We start from the raw sequence: 17,859 nt of genomic DNA on the forward strand, positions 1-17,859 counted from the left end.
GGGATTATGGGCATGAGCCACTGTGCCCAGCCCCCAGCTAACTTCTATTCATCCTTTAAAACCCTGTCCTGAAAATCTTGTTGAAGCCAGTCCCTCCTTTCTTAGGTGCATCTGTCCTTGGATGTCCTTGGAGACCCATACATGCCCAGGTGTGCTGTTTTGATTTGCCAGTGTGTCTACAATCCCAGCAGACAGTGAGTTTTTCCAGGACAAGGAGAGTCCACACCATTCCATGTCCCAATCACTTAGTCCAGGGCTCAGAGCAAACATCCATTTCCACTGCTGGATACAGTGAGTTCTAGATTTCTCTTCAAAGAATCAGTATGTCAGTATGTTCAGTTCTTTGTCCCCCATTTTAAAGTTTAACTTCCTCGTAGTTTCAGTAAACAACCTTTTCCACCAGTTTTAATCAGTAGTTCACATCTGTTCCCCTGGTCACCTGCTCCATCCTGACTCATCCTGGTCATCTGCTTTGACCTCACCCCTGGTCACCTGCTTTGACCTAAGTCACCTTTAGTTACCTGTTCCAAACCATCCTTCCTGCCAAACTACTCACCCCGCCACTCTGGCTCATACCCTTGCTCTCTCTAAAATAGCCAATTGGAATTAGCTTAGACTGTGAGGTCCAACCTTAGCCAATAGGGGAATGACGCAGCAGTAGGGGCTACCTGCATCAGGAATAAGAACCCCTTTCCCCCTCCCTTGTTCAGGTGTACTCTCGCCATTACTCCATTCTTGAGTCGCACCTTTCTATAGAAGTAAAAATTGCCTTGCTGAGAAATGAAATTTATGTTTGAGTGCTATTTCTTTGTGGCACTGAGGAACAAGCATTTTGTTTCTAACATGACAAACATCCATTTGTGGAACTGGCTGGTCAGGGCTGCCTCTGACCTGCTGGGTGACCCACATCAAGTCCCCCCACCATTCTGGGACTCTGCTTCCCCATGGCTAGTGGGTAGGGAAGAGGGAGGGGTGGATAGGATATATTCTAAGTTCTACTGGGGGTCTGACAGTCTGAGGTTTCACCTAAGGATGAACGCAGGAAGAGACGGCAGGGCATAGATGGGGCTGCTGAAGGTAAAGGCAGGGTCCCAGGGGTTGTGCCCCAGATGGGAGGGCTGTTATGGGGACCAAGGAGAAGGTTCAGTGCCTGCGGGGAGAAGATCAGGCAACAGGAAGATCCTCATCCTCTCCACTGTGGCAGCACACTGCAGTGATTAGGCCCAGGGCTCATGCCCCAGCGGCTCATTTCAGGGCAGTGTTACTTGGGTAAATTCTGTCACCTGACTGAGTTATACGAGTGCCTCAGTCTCCCCATCTGTCAAATAGGGGCAGAAAGGGTGTCTCCTTTGTAGGGCTTTTGCAAGCGTTAAGTCTGATAGTACACATACTTAAAGCAATGTCTAGCATACTGTAAGTGCTGAATAAATGTCAGTTGTTATACCATCTCTTTACCCCATCTCCACCGCTGCCACAGGGGTTGAAGCCAGCTGAACCCTAGATGAGGGTCCCCTTCAGCCTCCAAGGCTGGTGCCCCAAAGCCTGGGCTGGAACTAGGAAGCGGGGTCCCAGAGCCAGGGTAAACAGTTCTCCAGGTCTCCAGCATCCAGGCCACAAAAGTTGTGGGGAAAAGAAGCTGAATTTGGAAGCAGACAGCCTGGAGTTGAAATTTGCACCTGTCATTTGTCCCAAGCCTCAATTTTCTCATCTGTAAACTGGGGATACAGGCCAGGAGGAGCTGGCCCTCTGCCTGACACGCTGGGGACAGAGGGGAGGTGGCCGCCTCACTCTTGCTCAGATCCACCTCCAGCCCTGGGGCAAACGAATGGGTCTGTCACCAGAGGGCCCAGCACCAACCCATCTGTGACCACAAGCAAGTCACTCTGTTCCTCTGGGTCACATCTGTCTGGCTGAGGTGAGGGAGAATCCTAATAGTCACGTTCCCCATGTCTCGGGGAGCCCACCCTCTCCTGGTTCACATGGCTCCTGCTCCAGCCTCCTTTTCGTCCCAGCAAATGTGAACACAGCCTCTAAGAGACGGGCGTTTGCGGTCTCAGCCTTGCACCACTGACCCTTCTCCACCGAGTCCCAGACCCCGACACAGACAGCCAGCAGCATGGAGACTTCAAGTCCTCCAGCAAAGGATCCTCCACACCCACGAACACTCTTCAATCCCAGTCGCCCAGCACGGGCCACGAGCCCCTGCAACCCTGTTGCCGGGATGCAACCCACATGAAATAATCTAAAATACAGGAAAAGGCGCACGTACCAAAACTGTGCATGGTGGTGGTATTTATAACTAGAACAAAGGGGAAACCACCTAAATATTTAACAATAAGGGATCTGCTAAGCAAACAGTGACAGGTTGATGGGACAGAATATTCCAGAACTGCAAGAGGATGGTCATGGAGTTCACAGGACAACATGGAGACCGGGTACGAAAGAAGTAGACCAAAGACTCCCGAAATGTGGACCCCCCCTGGATTAAAAGTAGCTTAAAAAGTCAGAAAAAAAAACTAGTAAGCCATCTGCCACCACACTAACAGTACCTGTATCAATAAAGGAGTCCCGAGGTAATTTTTCCCCTTTTCTTTCTTTATTTTTTTTTTTAGGAGCAGGCTGAGGCAGCTATATGGTTAATTTTAATTGCTTTAAAAAAATCTCTACATGCTTGTTCTTTTCTTTTCCTTTTTTTTTTTTTGGATACAAAGTCTCACTCTATCATCCAGGCTGGAGTGCAGTGGCTTGATCTCAGCTCACTGCAAACTCCACCTCCCAGGGTTAAGCAATTCTCCTGCCTCAGCCCCCCAAGTAGCTGGGATTACAGGCGCCCACCATCATGCCTGGCTAATTTTTGTATTTTAAGTAGAGACAGGGTTTTGCCATGTTGGTCAGGCTGGTCTTGAACTCCTGACCTCAGGTGATCCACCCTCCTCAGCCTCCCAAAGTGCTGGGGTTACAGGCGTGAGCCACTGCACCTGGCCGGCTTGTTCTTAAAACAAAAGAAAACCAAAAAAACCCAACATGACAGGAAACTGTGTCTTAGAAAGTCAAAGTCTCAGCCAGACACAGTGGCTCACACCTGTAATCCCAGCACTTTGGGAGGCTGAGGTGGGTGGATCACGAGGTCAGGAGTTCGAGACCAGCCTGGCCAACACGGCAAAACCCCGTGTCTACTAAAAATACAAAAATTAGCCGGGTGTGGTGGCCAGCACTTGTAATCCCAGTTACTCAGGAGGATGAGGCAGGAGAATCGCTTGAACCCGGGAGGCGGAGGTTGCAGTGAGCCTAGATTGTGCCATTGTACTGCAGCCTGGGTGACAAGAGCAAGACTCCATCTCAAAAAAATGTTAAAAAGAAAGTGAAAGTCCCATAGAGAAAACCCCAGGCCAGAGAACAGTAATAGCGGGTTAAATAGAAAATTCTATTCCAGAATTTTCTCTCTTGCATATTGTACATTATTACTATTTTAATGTTGCTGAAATGGAATTATTGTTGTTTGGGCACCTAACTGTGTGTCCCTGACATCCATCCATGGCAGTGTTCATATAGCTCTGTCTTCTTGGTGCCTATTGCATGATACTCCATGGTAATTTATTAAGAGTCTCTGCTCATGGACATTTAGATCATTTCCAGTTACTGGATTTTTGTTACAGGTACCCATGGACCACACATCTTTACAGAGTTGGACGAGTAACTCTAGAAGGCTGACTTCTGAAGGTTGATTTGTGAGGGTAACAAGTTACATGCAAGGTACAGTTTTAGGAGATTCTTCCAAGTGGTGGCCCCAAATTCTAGACCCATTTCTAGGATGTCGGGGTCACTCCTACCCTCAGCCCCGGCATGGAGATCTGGGTTCCAGGCCCTGGCCCCAGGCTCCCCTCTGCCTTCCATGGGCCTCAGCTTCCCAGACCATAAATGAGTTGGGTTGATGGTCTGTTGTACCTTTGAGCCTGTGACCCCTGGTGCACTGGGACCAGCTCCTACCTGTTCACAGAAGCAGACTGATACATTTCCAGGAGTTTTTCCAACTGGCTGTTACATAGCTATTACTGTATATTTTTAAAAGAGCATGAATGTCCAAACGCATTTCTTCCTAATTGTTTTACACCCCTGACTGTCATCTCTGCTCTCGATGTGATCTGCGCCTGCAGAGACTCTGGAGAACCAGCTGCCAGGTGCACTGGGCACTGATTCCCAGCCACAAGCTTGGTGAGTTGGTGGCTTGAAGTCAGCCAGGTGGGAGTACTTAAACACTGTGGAAATCCACAAATGCTACAGACCGAGCCCCCCCGCCCCGTTGTTAATTATTTACCAGCACACCACTGCCTTTGATCCTTAAAAACCAGGCCCTAAATGTCTGCATGCACCTTTCTGTAATGACCAAGAGGAAGAGAGTGTTATTGCAGCGAGCAATGCGTGGGAGGGAGATCTTGGAGCTTAGGTAGGGGCTTCGTCTTAGCCGTGTGAACTTGGCCGGTTCGAGCCTCCATTTTCTTTTCTGTAAAATGGGGACGATGCCGGCAGCCATCTTGCAGGGTCGTTGTGAGCCGCATTAAGAAGGTTCGCCTTATCATACCTTGCTAGGAGCAAGCATTTAGGGAGCCTCAGGCCAGGAGTCAAATCCCTGCTAAGTCACTTAATATGTCTGAGACTCAGTTTCCTATCAGTCAGGTGGTGGGCAGAGCTTTTAGAGACCTAGAATGAGGGACTCTAAAATGCCGTCAGGTGGGGAGATGGGGAGACGGTGGCTGCCCCACCACTGTTTTCCTTCCCCTTCCTCCCCACACTCGCAGCTCGCTTCTGCCCCTCTTCCCCCAGATCCATCAGAAAGCCCCTGGATGCGCAGGTGGGTCAAAGGATTGTCCGCAGGACCGGCCAGTGGCTTGAGGTGGCTGAGGGATAGGGAGTAGGACGTGGGGCTGGGGGTCCCTGGCTCCTCACGGCCCCTCCTCTTGTCAGTTTCAGAAAGCAGCACAGGCCATGACCCCTTGGAAGAGCCCCCCAGGCTGAGGAGCCCCACAGAATCCCTAACCTGGCCGGCACCCACTCCTGCACCCTTCCTGAAGATCAGGGAGGTGGGAGGGAGGCAGAGCAGGGCCCTGCAGCCTTGGCCTGTTCGGTTTTAGGAGCTACTCAAAGGCCCTGGGGAAGGTGAGCTGGAGGAACTTAAAAATAAAACAACACAGAAGTGGCCAGTCTGTCAGAGCCCTCTCTGCAATGATCCCTCACCACCAACCTTCTCAGCAGCTGAGAGGGAAGTCTGTTGTCATCCCCACTTTGCTCAGAGGCCCGAAGGCAGTCCCCCAAGATCACACCACAAGGAAGTGCCTATGTGACATTTGAACCCAGAGCCAGTGCTCAGAGCCCAGGCTGTGGGCCCTCCTTCCCATCCATTCCTCATGGGGAAACTCAAGGCTCAGAGAGGGCAGGAAACTCTCCTGTGGCTGCACAGCATTCTAGGACATAGGCTTCCCGGGGAGTAATGGAACACAGCTGGGTGAGCAGACGTCAGAGACCAGGGTTGAAGTGAAAGAGTCAGCCCAGTTTGCCCGAGGCTTTCCAACACTGAAAGTCCTGTATAATCGTTTAGTTCCAGCAAACTGGGAGGGTCGGTGACCCTCGAAAGCCCCATGGATGACTCCGCTGGGCGTGAGCTCAGGATACAGGAAGGAGGCTGGGAATACTTGGGGCCTGGTCTGTGCACCAGAGGCCGAGTCTCCCCACCCCGGGTCCCTGGACACCTACTTGTGGGGCTGAGGCTGCAGCCAGCCAGCAGCAGGGCAACAGCCAGAGGGAGCGCGCCGCGGTCCATGCCGTCCACGCGGGGTCCTGTGCGCTGGGCCTTATCCAGTGTCCAGAGGCAGGGCTGCGGGTGGGCGCCGGGGCCGGCGTGGGCTTGCGCGGGGACCCGAGGGGAGCAGGCGGCCGGAGCGACGGCGTCCCTGCTCCAGCCTTATGGGGTGGCGGCCGAGGGGTCAGGAGAAGTGGACACAGGGACGCGGGGCTGGGCTGGGGTTGCTGTCCGAAGGATGGGCGGGGAGGGGTGCTGGGCTCCAGTGGATGGCAGTGACGGCAGCAGTCCTGGCCCCAGGGCGCAGATGAAGGCTGTGGTCTGACCGGCAGCAGGGAGCTCCCGGCTCATCCAGCCCGGCCCAGGGAGGCAGGAAATGCGCTTCCTTAGAGAAGGGGCTGGGCCAGGCCGCCTGCCAACCGGGTAGAGGAAGTGCCACGGGCTTTGTCACTGGGTGGGGGGCCCTGGGATGGGGGGAGGCAGTGGGGTGGGAGGGCCCAGGCTCTAGGCTTGTCTCCCCAAGCACCCCACCCTCCCATCCCACCCTCTCCAAGGCTGGCGGGTGGGGACGCATCAGGCAGCCCCACAGATGAAAACAATCACCCTAACAGCCCACCGAGCGGGCCCTTCAGGGGGCTGGGCTTGGCTAAAGTAGTTCCTGTGGAATTTGTGACCCCCTGAGCTCAATGATCCCATTTTGCAGATGAGGAAACAGAGATCCGATGTGTTGAGATCACCGGTTCAAGAAGAGGGTAGCGCTGGGATCCTACCCACCTCCACCACCTCATGTCTTGTTAGGCACCAAACCGGGCCTACTAAGTGCAATTGACATGGGGCTGCCTAGCAGGAGGCAAAACTGTGGCACAGCAAGGTGGCTATGGCTGGGGTCTCTGGGCTCAGAGTAGCTGCCCAGGGCCACACACTTCATGTCTGACCCCTTCCTGGGTGGAAAATCCTTCATGGACAACACACAGCTCCAGGCCAGGTGCAATGGCTCAAGCCTATAATCCCAGCACTTTGAGAGGCCAAGGCAGGTGGATCACTTGAGGTCAGGAGTTCAAGACCAGCCTGATCAACATGGTGAAAACCTATCTCTACTAAAAATACAAAAATTAGCCGGGCATGGTGACATGAGCCTGTAGTCCCAGCTACTTGGGAGGCTGAGGCTAGAGAATCACTTGAACCTAGGAGGCAGAGGTTGCAGTGAGCCAAGATCAGGCCACTGCACTCCTGCCTGGATGATGGAGTGAGACTCGGTCTCAAAAAAAGAAAAGAAAAGAAAAGAAAAGAAAAGAAAAGAAAAGAAAAGAAAAGACAGCTCCAAATGATGGGGACTTTAATGGCACTTCTGAAGTCACATGGCCCTGGGTTCAAATCCTGCTCTGCTTGCTCAAGCCATGAGACCTTGGACAAGGCCCCTCAATTCTCAGCACCCCCTGCTTGCAACGTGGGGCACGATGCCTTCCTGGCCAAGTCATTAGGAGATTTCTGAGGGTGAGGACACTACAGCACTGAGCCCTGGGACATACGGGAGATGCTTCCCCATCAGTGCTCCCTGAGCTGGGTGACAGTCCCCAAACTGTCCCATGTTCATTCTGCAAACAGTTAGCGCACCTACTATGTGCCCACCATGGTGCTACTCAGAGGTAGCACCCAGGGCCAGGCCCATGGAAACTCAGAGAAGGAAGCCTGGGCCACCTGGAGGGGCTGGCATTTAGGCCTACCGTTTGAAAGAAGGGGTGAGTTGGGGGTGGGGAGAAGAAGGGATGAGGAGGGCATGCCAGGCAGGGGTGCCAGACTAAGCAAAGGCACAGAAGCAGGAAACAGTCGGACCACCGTGGGACCAGCAGGGGTGTGGTGGGGACAGGAAGCTGGAGAGGCAGAGTCTGGCCCTGCATTGGGAGGGCCTCGAATGCCACGACTTTGTCCTTAGGGCCACTGGGAGTCATGGAGAGTTCTTGAGCAGAAGGACGCTGGCAGAGCTGGGGTTTGAGAGAGCAAATCTTTGTGTGCGCTGGCAGGACCCACGGTGAGATGGAACCAGAAGGTTCTTCTCCCTGGATCTACCTGTCCTGGGTCACAGGTGGAGAAATTGAGGCCCAGGGAGGGAAGAGAAGACTGGAGCCCTGGGTGCCTCCGGAGGGAGGATGTCAGTCCAGGGTCTGAGGCCTGGCCTCTCCGTGCTTATTGGCCAGCCCTGGTGACAAGAGTAGGTTGTGCGTATGTCTCTGCAGGAGCTGTCACAGGGGCTGGGAGGGTTGGTGTGGCTCTTTGGGTGGGGATTAGGGATAGTTTTGCTCACCCAGTCTTGTGGCTGCCTGGCCAGTTTGCAGCCAAGCTGGCTGTGAGGTCAAGGGAGCGCATCCTCTCCCAGGGGGCCACCCTGAGAGGGGCATCTCCTCTGCTTTTTCCTGTAACTCTGGAGACGAGGCCATGGGCACCGTGACGCAAAGGGTGGCTCGGTGGGGTTTCGGGGTAGCTCTGAGGTTTCCCCAGGCCCCAGACCAACATCTGTGCTCCAGGGACAGTTAATCCAGCCCTAGGGGCTGAGCACTCTCTCTGCACCAGGGCCCGCCCTAGGCGTTCACCTTATCAGCTCTGAACCCCCACAGCCACCCCGGGAGGTGGGTACGGTTATACCCCCACTTTACAGAGGAGGAACCCCAGCTGGAGGGTGGTGACCCCAGGGCTGCCTGGCTCCAAGCTCACCTCCTTCCCTGCCACCACCCCCTGAGCTGAGTTTGGAGTGAGGGGCAGATGTGGCAGGGGCTGTGGGTATCTCAGGGTGTTGGGGGCATCTGGGGCAGTGACAGGGACCCCGCAGGAGGCTCTTCCCAAACCTCCCTCCCTCCCCTTCCCTCCATGCTGCACAGTCTATCCCCATCCACGTTGTAAACAAGACCCAATGGATTCTCTAGAAAGCAGGAGAGACTCCAGGTAGACTCCAGGAAGAACTGGGGCCCTGATTCCAGACACCTCATGGAGGAAGGAAGAGATTGGGACCACCGTGGGTCAGGGGTGAAGCGGAGATCACCTCTGGCTCCCACAGCACCCTGACCTTCCCCGTCACACCCAAGCCTGTGTGCAGCCATTTGCACGTGTCTCTCTACTCGACTAGAAGCCGCACGAGGAAAGAGACTTTGACACCCTTTGCACTGCTGTGTCTGCAGCACAGAGCCCAGGGCCTTTTGGTTCTTGAAATAGATTTGCTGAAAGCATGAGGGACCCTAGAAGACAAGGCAGGGGTAGGAGTCGTGGAGGCCCAGAGAGGTGGTCCTTGTCGTTGGTTCCCAGGAGAAAAGGCCAGTCCTGGACTGGGTCTCCTGCCCCAGGAAGCCTGATGGCCACATGGCCTCACAGCTGGGCACAGGCCTTGGGGTAGCTGTCTTCCATGTCTGCCAGCTGCACTCTCCCTCCTGTGGGACACATCCACTTCCCCACCCCCACTCCACCCCTGCAGAGATCAGAGGAGGCAGGAGGAGGAGGGTCCTTCTTCCAGCCCCTTCCCTGCAGGGCCAATGCATACTGGTGGCCTCCCTCCACTGAAGGCTATGGTCCTGTTGGGGACCCCCTCCACACAGTCCTGTCCAGCTGTGGACTCGGCTCCTCCCCTGGCCTCTTCAGGCTGAGGCTGAGGGTGGTCACAGCCCACGCCGCTGCCAGCCCTGGGGTTCTGCACCCTCCCTTGGGGCTTCCCTACACCCCAACCACACCTGTGTAAACAGACCCTTCATCAAACTCTCCTCTAATGATCCTACTGGAACGTGCCATCTGTTTCCTGCCGGGATTCTGGCTGATACGGATGTGTTCAGGTACCGTCTGTCCACACGCCCGAGAGACGCATGGCTGATGGCCAGGTCCCTGTGCCTGGACCCCACAGAGGGCAGATGCACACTTTCTGCTCCTTCTTCCTCCTGGCTGGCCAGGAAGGCCAGGACTGCAGGAAAGGACGGAGCACGTCCACCCTGGCCACTGGCCACTGAAGGAATTTCAGGCGGCCCCCAGGGACCCACCAGGCGGCTGACCGTCTCCAGCACCGGCCCAGAGCCAGGGGCTGTTGATAACAGCAGGGCCAGACCCACAGGACGGAGCAGGGTGCCCAGGCTCTGCCCCACACTGGCCAGGTGGCCTCAGGCAAGATCTTTGTTTGTTTGTTTGTTTGAGACAGAGTCTCGCTCTGTCACCCCGGCTGGAGTACAGTGGCATGATCTTGGCTCACTGCAACCTCTGCTTCCTGGGTTCAAGCGATTTTCCTGTCTCAGCCTCCCGAGTAGCTGGGAACATGTACCATCACACCCGGCTAATTTTTGTACTTTTAGTAGAAATGGGATTTCACCATGTTGCCCAGGCTGGTCTTGAACTCCTGAACTCAAGTGATCCACCTGCCTTACCCTCCCAAAGTGCTGGGATTATAGGCGTGAGCCACCGCACCTGGCCAGATCTTTCCACTTTCTGAGCCTCTGTTTCTTCATCTGCACAAGGGGAGGGCAGTCTGCTGGTCTGGAGGAGTTCAAAGGGCAAGACAAGAATTGGAATCGCGCCACTATCCACGAGCTTGCCTGGCCCTGTGCCAAGTGCCACTTGACAGCCACTTCAGTGGCTGAGGCTGTCATGTTGGCATTTTACAATGGAAGTAACTGAGGCTCAGGTTTGCAAGTCCACAGGGCTGGGAAGAGGCAGAGGATAATTGAAATCCAGGCCTCTTTCCCTTGGCTTCCAGAACATTCTGTCCTGGCTTTCCTCCCACCTCCCTGGTCACCTTATCTGTCTCCTCCCTGGTTCCTCCTTGTTCCCCCAGGGTTGGTCCCTGGCCCCTTCCTTCTCTGTTTACCCTCACTCCCAAGCCAGGTTTTCTCAAACCTTTGTGACCCTGGCGTCACGTCCCGGCACAGACCCTGGGACTCAGACTCAAATAATGGAAACAAGCGTTCTGTGGTCCTGTAGATAGATTTGCAGCTATGATGCCCTCCCATAACCCCTAGCCTGTTGAATTTTCTTTCACTACTCGTCACAAGCTTATCTGTTGGTTTCATTACCCACCGACCATGGCCCAGTCTTGGCCATAAAATATAATGCCCTAGACTGTTGCTACTCAAAGTGTAGTCTTAGTTTCTTCTGGAAGCTTCTTATAAATGCAGATTTGAGCCAGGCTTAGTGGTTCAAGCCTATAGTCCCAGCTACTCAGGAGGCTGAGGCAGGAGAATTGCTTGAGCCCAGGAGTTCAAGGCTGTAGTGAGCTGTGATCACTGCGTTCCGCCCTGGGTGACAGAGCAAGACCTTGTCTCTAAAAAATAAAAAATGAAGGGCCGGGTGTGGTGGCTCACGCCTGTAATCCCAGCACTTTGGGAGACCGAGGTGGGTGGATCACATGAGGTCAGGAGTTTGAGACCAGACTGGCTAACATGGTGAAACCCCATCTCAACTAAAAATGCAAAAATTAGCCAGGTGTGGTGGTAGGCACCTGTAATCCCAGCTACTTGGGAAGCTGAGATAGGAGAATCTCGCGAATCCAGGAGGTGGAGGTTGCAGTGAACTGAGATTGCACCTCTCTACTCCAACCTGGGTGACAGAACAAGACTCCGTCTCAAATAAATAATAAAAATAAAAAATAAAAAAATTTAATAAAAAGAAATGCAAGGGTTGGGCACGGTGGCTCACGCCTGTAATCCAGCACTTTGGGAAGCCGAGGTGGGTGGATCACATGAGGTCAGGAGTTTGAGACCAGACTGGCCAACATAGCGAAACCCTGTCTCAACTAAAAATGCAAAAATTAGCCGGGTGTGGTGGTGTGCACCTGTAATCCCATCTACTTGGGAAGCTGAGACAGGAGAATCTCTTGAATCCAGGAGGTGGAGGTTGCAGTGAACTGATATTGCACCACTGTACTCCAACCTGGGCGACAGAGCGAGACTGTCTCAAATAAATAATAAAAATAAAAATGAAAAAAAAAAATTTTTTTTTTGGGAGGGGGGACGGAGTCTCGCTCTGTCACCCAGACTGGAGTGCAGAGGCGCAATCTCGGCTCACTGCAAGCTCCGCCTCCTGGGTTCACACCATTCTCCTGCCTCAGCCTCCCAAGTAGCTGGGACTACAGGCGCCCGCCACCACACCCGGCTAATTTTTTGTATTTTTAGTAGAGACGGGGTTTCACCGTGTTAGCCAGGGTGGTCTCGATCTCCTGACCTCGTGATCCGCCCGTCTCGGCCTCCCAAAGTGCTGGGATTACAGGCGTGAGCCACTGCACCCGGCCGAAAAAGTTTTAATAAAAAGAAATGCAAGGATTGAGCACAGTGACTCACACCTGTAATCCAGCACTTTGGGAGGCCGAGGCAGGTGGATCACCTGAGGTCAGGAGTTCGAGACCAACATGGCCAACATGGTGAAACCCTGTCTCTACTAAAAATACAAAAATTAGGTGTGGTGGTGCACGCCTGTAATCCCAGCTACTCATGAGGCTGAGGCAGGAGAATCACTTGAACCCAGGAGGCGGAGGTTGATCTCAGTGAGCCTAGATCACGCCACTGCACTCCAGCCTGGGCAACAGAGCAAAACTCCATCTCAAAAAAAAAAAAAAAAAAGAAAAAGAAATGCAAACTCTTAGGTCCTGTCCCAGACCTGCTGGATCCGAACCTGCATTTTCACAAGATCCCCATGGGAATTGTGTGCACGTCAACGTTTGAGAAGGCCTGTTCCAGGCAACCTTGTCCAGACAACAGCTTTAAATACCATCTAGATATCAAGGGCTCCCGACTGTATGTCTCCAGCCAGAACTGCCCCTGGCTCCAGGGCCCTGGATGTCTAACTCGTATCTCAGACTCCACACATTGAAAACTGGGCTCTGTTCTTTCTCTGCAAACTGCTCCTGCCTCAGTCTTTCCATCTCAGACCTTGACCTCCTCCCACGGCACAAGCTTTGGGGTTGACCTTGGTTCTTTCTCTCATGCCCTTGTCCAAGTCACAGCAAATCTGGCAGGCCCTCCCTCAGATTCCCAGGGACTGTGGAATATGGCTGCTTCTCACCACCCACAGCCACCTCCCTCTTGGAATGTCACAGTCCCCAGTCCCTGCACTGAGCCCACCTTGCTTCCAGCTTGCCCCCAGCCTTTTCCCCGCTATCAAGGGAGCTTGAGTCCAATTCCATGCTGGCTCTGCTCAGCACCCTCCATTGGCCATCGTCTCCCTCAGAGTCAAAGTCGAAGACCCTCCGGCCAATGAGGTTTTCTCCCTGTCCCCTCTTCAGCCTCCCCTTCGGCTCACCTCCACCCCACTCCACTCCAGCTCCTTGCTCTTTCTCAAATGTGCCAAGCACACGCCCACCCCAGGGCCTTTGCACCTGCTGTTACTGCTCCCTGAAACACTCTTCCCTTAGGTCACCACAGGGCTCGCTCCCTCATCCCTGATCAAATGTCACATGGCCAGCAAGGTCTTCCCTGAGCAGCACATTTAAAACAGCCCTCTCCTCCCACTAGCAATGGGCCCCTGTGCACCATCTGACACTAGATATTATTTTTTTGTTTGTTTGTTTGTTTTGAGACGGAGTCTTGCTCTTTTGCCCAGGCTGGAGTGCAGTGGCGTGATCTCGGCTCACTGCAACCTCTGCCTCCCAGCAGATTCTCGTGCCTCAGCCTCCTGAGTAGCGGGGATTACAGACGCTCGCCACCACACCTGGCTAATTTTTGTATTTTTAGTAGAGACGGGGTTTCACCATGTTGACCAGGCTGGTCTCGAACTCTTGAGCTCAAATGATGCACCAGCCTCGGCCTCCCAAAGTGCTGGAATTACAGGCGTGAGCCACCACACCCGGCTGACACACTATATATTGTTGATTGATTTGTCTTCCTTTCCAGAACAGAAGTTCTACGAGGACTGGGGTTCTGCCTTGTTTGCTGCTGAATCTCCATCACTAGGAATAGTGCCTGGCCTGGTAGGTGCTGAAGAAGCCTGTGAATCAATGAGTGGGTTGGGCCACTGAACTACACGGCTCAAGGTCTCATGGGCGATGATTTGAGTCCCCAGGGTATGGGTGTTGGGGGCATTCTGAGCCCAGGGACAGGGTCTCTGAAGAGGAGGAATGACTCCCCAAGAGCAGGGTCTGGTCACATCCCGCCAGACCCTACCCTTTTCTAGAAGAGCAGAGTCCCTTAAAGTCACCCTCTCTTTCCCCAAGGAAGGGGCCCTGGGAGCTAGAGCCTCCAAATCCTAGGTGAAATTGGCCTTCCTGATGAAAGCCCCCCACCCCCAGAGCTAAAGAACCCATAAAAACTCCCTAGGAGACAGAGGATTCTACCAGGCCAGGATTCTAGAACCTCTGAGTTGTAAGGGCTCTGAGCTCATAGAAAGAGAAACTGAGGCCCAAGAGGGAAAGAGACTCACCCAGCACTCCCAGTGTTGCGTTTACAGGTGTGAGCCACTGAGCCTGGCTTATTGTTATTTCAGTGTGTATTCCCCCCATGGCAACCCAGGCAGGAGCCCACGCAATAGAACCCCTGGGCATAGGGAGAAGGTCTTGACCTCTGTCCCTGCTGCTGTGTTACCTGGGGCCAACCGCACAGCCTCTCTGGGGCCACTTCCCTAGCGAGGGAGCCCTGTGCGCACAGGCTGCACGTGTCCAGTAGGGCTCCTGGCCCCCACTCCTCTAAAGCCCCCCCTCGCGGAGTCGCCAGGCCTTCCTGTTTACTCGAGGCCCCTAGAGCGGCTGGGAGGCGACAGCCTTGGCCTCCTCTGCTCCCCACTTCCTTCCTCTCCCACTTCAGCGCCTCCGGCCCAAGCCCTCAGGGCCCTCGAGGCCAAGACCTGGGGGCTCAGTCTTTGTGGGGGCAGTGGGGGGCATCTGAGGCTACTACCCAGCGAGTCCCGCCCAGGAGCACCCAGGTTATAGAGGCTCTAATCCCACTGGCTGTCAGAATGTTCCAGCACCTTGGGACAAGCCACTGCCTGGAGTGTCCCTAGAGATAAGAAGAGTGTGACAGCATTGACGTTATCCAACCCAACACCACACCCAACTCTCAGTCCACCAGTGGGGGTGAGCACTCACTGACCCTGCAGGGTCCTCTCCTCCTCCACACTCCTCCCTGAGCTGCCTCCACAGGACCCCGTCTGGCCCTGCCTCCACCAAGCAGGATCTCCCGAAGCTGCTCACGGTGTCGGCCGTAGACAGGCAGCCTGTGAGTCACCACCCAACCTGGACCTGCTGAATCAGAATCAGCTTTTTCACGAGACCCCCACCCCAGGATATTCATGCATGCACCAGAGCTGGAAGCGCTGCAGATCTGACCTTCCTGTCCGGTTTTAAAACCCTTCACGAGCCTCACCTATTATGTATTTTTGTCCCAAGGGTTTAACCTGAATCTACGAAGACTTTACAATTAACTTCCAGTTCACAGAAATGTTGAAGGATAAAGGAGCAAGTTAAATAACACCATAAGGTGTTGTAGAAGGAGGAATTCTCTGCAGAACAACTGGTTCCTTCACAGCAAGACGGGAGAGTGGTCCTAGATTAAAAGAGATCTTGGCTGAGCTCAATGACTCATGCCTGTAATCCCAGCACTTTGGGAGGCCGAGGCAGGCAGATCACCTGAGGCCAGGAGTCTGAGAGCAGCCTGGACAACATGATGAAACGCCGTCTCTACTGAAAATACAAAAATTAGTCAGGCGTGGTGGCGCCTGTCTGTAATCCCAGCTACTTGGGATGCTGAGGTACAAGAATCACTTGAGCCTGGTAGGTGGAGCTTGCAGTGAGCCGAAATTACACCACTGCACTCCAGCCTGGGCAACAAAGCGAGACTGTCTTAACAGAAATATAAATAAATAATAAATAAATAAATGAGATCTGATGAACATCACAACCAAATGCGATGTGCAGTCCTGGATTGCATGCAAGTTTCAACAAACCAGCTATAAGACACATTTTGGAGACACTGGGGAACATTGCACACGGGCTGAGTGTTAGCTATTATGACAGTGTGTGTGAGAGTGGCGGGAGTGTGAATTTAGTGTTATTGAAACTCTGAGTTGTGGTTATTTAGGAAAATGTTCTTATTCTTGGTCATACTTTATTTATTTTATTTTTATTTATTTATTTTTTGAGATAGCATCTCACTCTGTTGCCCAGGCTGGAGTGCAGTGGAGTGCCTGGCCTTTGGTCATACTTTAGGGGTAAATTTTTCTCATATTTGTAATTTACTTAAAATATTTTGGCAAGGTCAGGCATGGTGGCTCACGCCTGTAATCCCAGCACTTTGGGAGGCTGAGGCAGGGAGATCACCTGAGGTCAGGAGTTGGAAACCAGGCTGGCCAACATGGTGAAACCCTGTCTCCACCACAAATACAACTATGACGACAACAATTGGCTGGACATGGTGGTGTGTGCCTGTGGTCTCAGCTACTCGGGAGGCTGAGGTGGGAGGATCGATTGAGCCCGAGAGGCGGAGGTTGCAGTGAGCTGAGATCACCTGAGGTCAGGAGTTTGAGACCAGCCTGGCCAACATGGTGAAACCCTGCTTAGCTGGGCATGGCAGTTCACACTTATAATCCCAGCTACTCGGGAGGCTGAGGTGGGAGGATTGTTCGAACCCAGGAGGCAGAGGTTGCAGTGAACCGAGATTGCACCACTGCACTACAGCCTGGGTGACAGAGTAAGACTCTGTTGCAAAAAACAAACCAACCAACCAAAAAACACCTCTTTCTTAGCCTCTCATTGCCCTTGTGAGAAAAGCCTGATGCGTGTGTCGGCATTTGAAGCCTCGTGAGTCTGGTAGCCTTGTCTCTTGCTACCTCGACCCCGCTAGCCTGCGTTACAGCCCCCCTCTGTGGTCTCAGCTCTCCCCACACCCACAGGTCCTATCCACCTCTGTGGCTCTGCAGAGCTATTCCTCTGCCCTTCCTTGCCCTCTGTCTTGTGGTGAACTCCCAGGTGTCTTCAGGGCCCTGCCCCAGAACTCTGGCTCAAGGAACCTCCCACCGCTAGGTCTCCTCTGAGCTTGGTGCACTCAGCTGCTCAGAACTGGTCTTGGTTGAGTGCGTCTGATGGGATGTTGCGAACAGAGGCCTCTCCTCGTGCTGGGAGCCATATCGCAGCAGGCCAGGGGCCTCTGAGCCTCTGTCTTGCTGGCACGGCAGGTGCTGCAGCAATGTTTGCAGAACGAGCAAACATGCATGAAAGAAATTCCCAAAGGAAGGTTTACGGTGGCAAGGACGGTGTGGCGGTTCCCAGGGCTTTAAAGCTTTTTGTGGTTCCAAGTTTTCAGCAAAGAGGACATCTGCATCTAGACAGACAGATGAGAGAGGGAGAGAGATGATAGGTAGGTATTGTTTACGTGGATAAAGTGATTCTGTGGTGAATCGTTTGACAATTTGAATCAGCTTAGGTTTCACAAACTGGGACTCACCCGGATGAATGAAGCTGTGATCAAAATAAAGATTAGGTAGATCGTAAAGAACTAGGACCCACCCACCAAACCGCCTCCTTATCTTTATTACTTTGTCTTCATCCTGTGACAGAATGGATGTCTGAGACAGTGTGTGTGCGTGTAAGAGTGAATGTGAGTGGTTTATGTGTGCACGTGTGTGTGTGCACTGCGTGACTGAGTGTGCAAATGTGTGTGTGAATGTGAGTAGTTTGTGTGTGCACGTGTGTGAATGTAGGCATGTAAATGTGTGTGAATGTGTTTGTGTGTGGGAGTGGGAGTGCAAATGTGTGGGTCAGTGTGTGAGTGCGAGTGGGTGACTGTGAGTGTGTAAATGTGTGTGGATGTGTGTATGAGTGGTTTGCGTGCACATGCGTGTAAATGTGTGTGAATGTGAGTGTGCATACATGTGTGCATGTGTGTGAGTGGGAGTCCAAATGTGTGGGTCAGTGTGTATGTGTGAGTGCGTGTGTGTGCGTGTGAGTGTGAGTGCGTGAACCCGGTTTGACAGATGCAGGACCCAGGACCTGGAACCTGCTGCAGCCCTGTGTGCCCCACGCTGCCAATGCAGAAAACTGAGGACCAGCAGCAGAGGCCTCCACACGGCCCCTGCCACCCAGAACCCCCTTGGGACAGGATGGCTTCCCCTACATGCCTGTC

At 53.4% G+C, this 17,859-nt stretch overlaps 1 protein-coding gene across 1 annotated transcript in view; it reads right to left on the reverse strand.

Annotated features, from left to right (window-relative positions):
- The window catches only part of ENG (endoglin), a 43,093-nt gene extending 36,950 nt beyond the window's left edge, over nt 1-6,143 (reverse strand). Inside the window, exon 1 of the mRNA XM_008006130.3 lies at nt 5,749-6,143. Within this exon, the coding sequence (XP_008004321.2) occupies nt 5,749-5,815 (67 nt within the window). The 5' untranslated portion in view covers nt 5,816-6,143. The remainder of the gene's footprint in view (nt 1-5,748) is intronic.
- Between the last annotated feature and the right edge of the window lie 11,716 nt (nt 6,144-17,859).

The sequence above is a fragment of the Chlorocebus sabaeus genome, chromosome 12 (assembly GCF_047675955.1).
Source record: "Chlorocebus sabaeus isolate Y175 chromosome 12, mChlSab1.0.hap1, whole genome shotgun sequence".
NCBI classification, from domain to species: domain Eukaryota; kingdom Metazoa; phylum Chordata; class Mammalia; order Primates; family Cercopithecidae; genus Chlorocebus; species Chlorocebus sabaeus.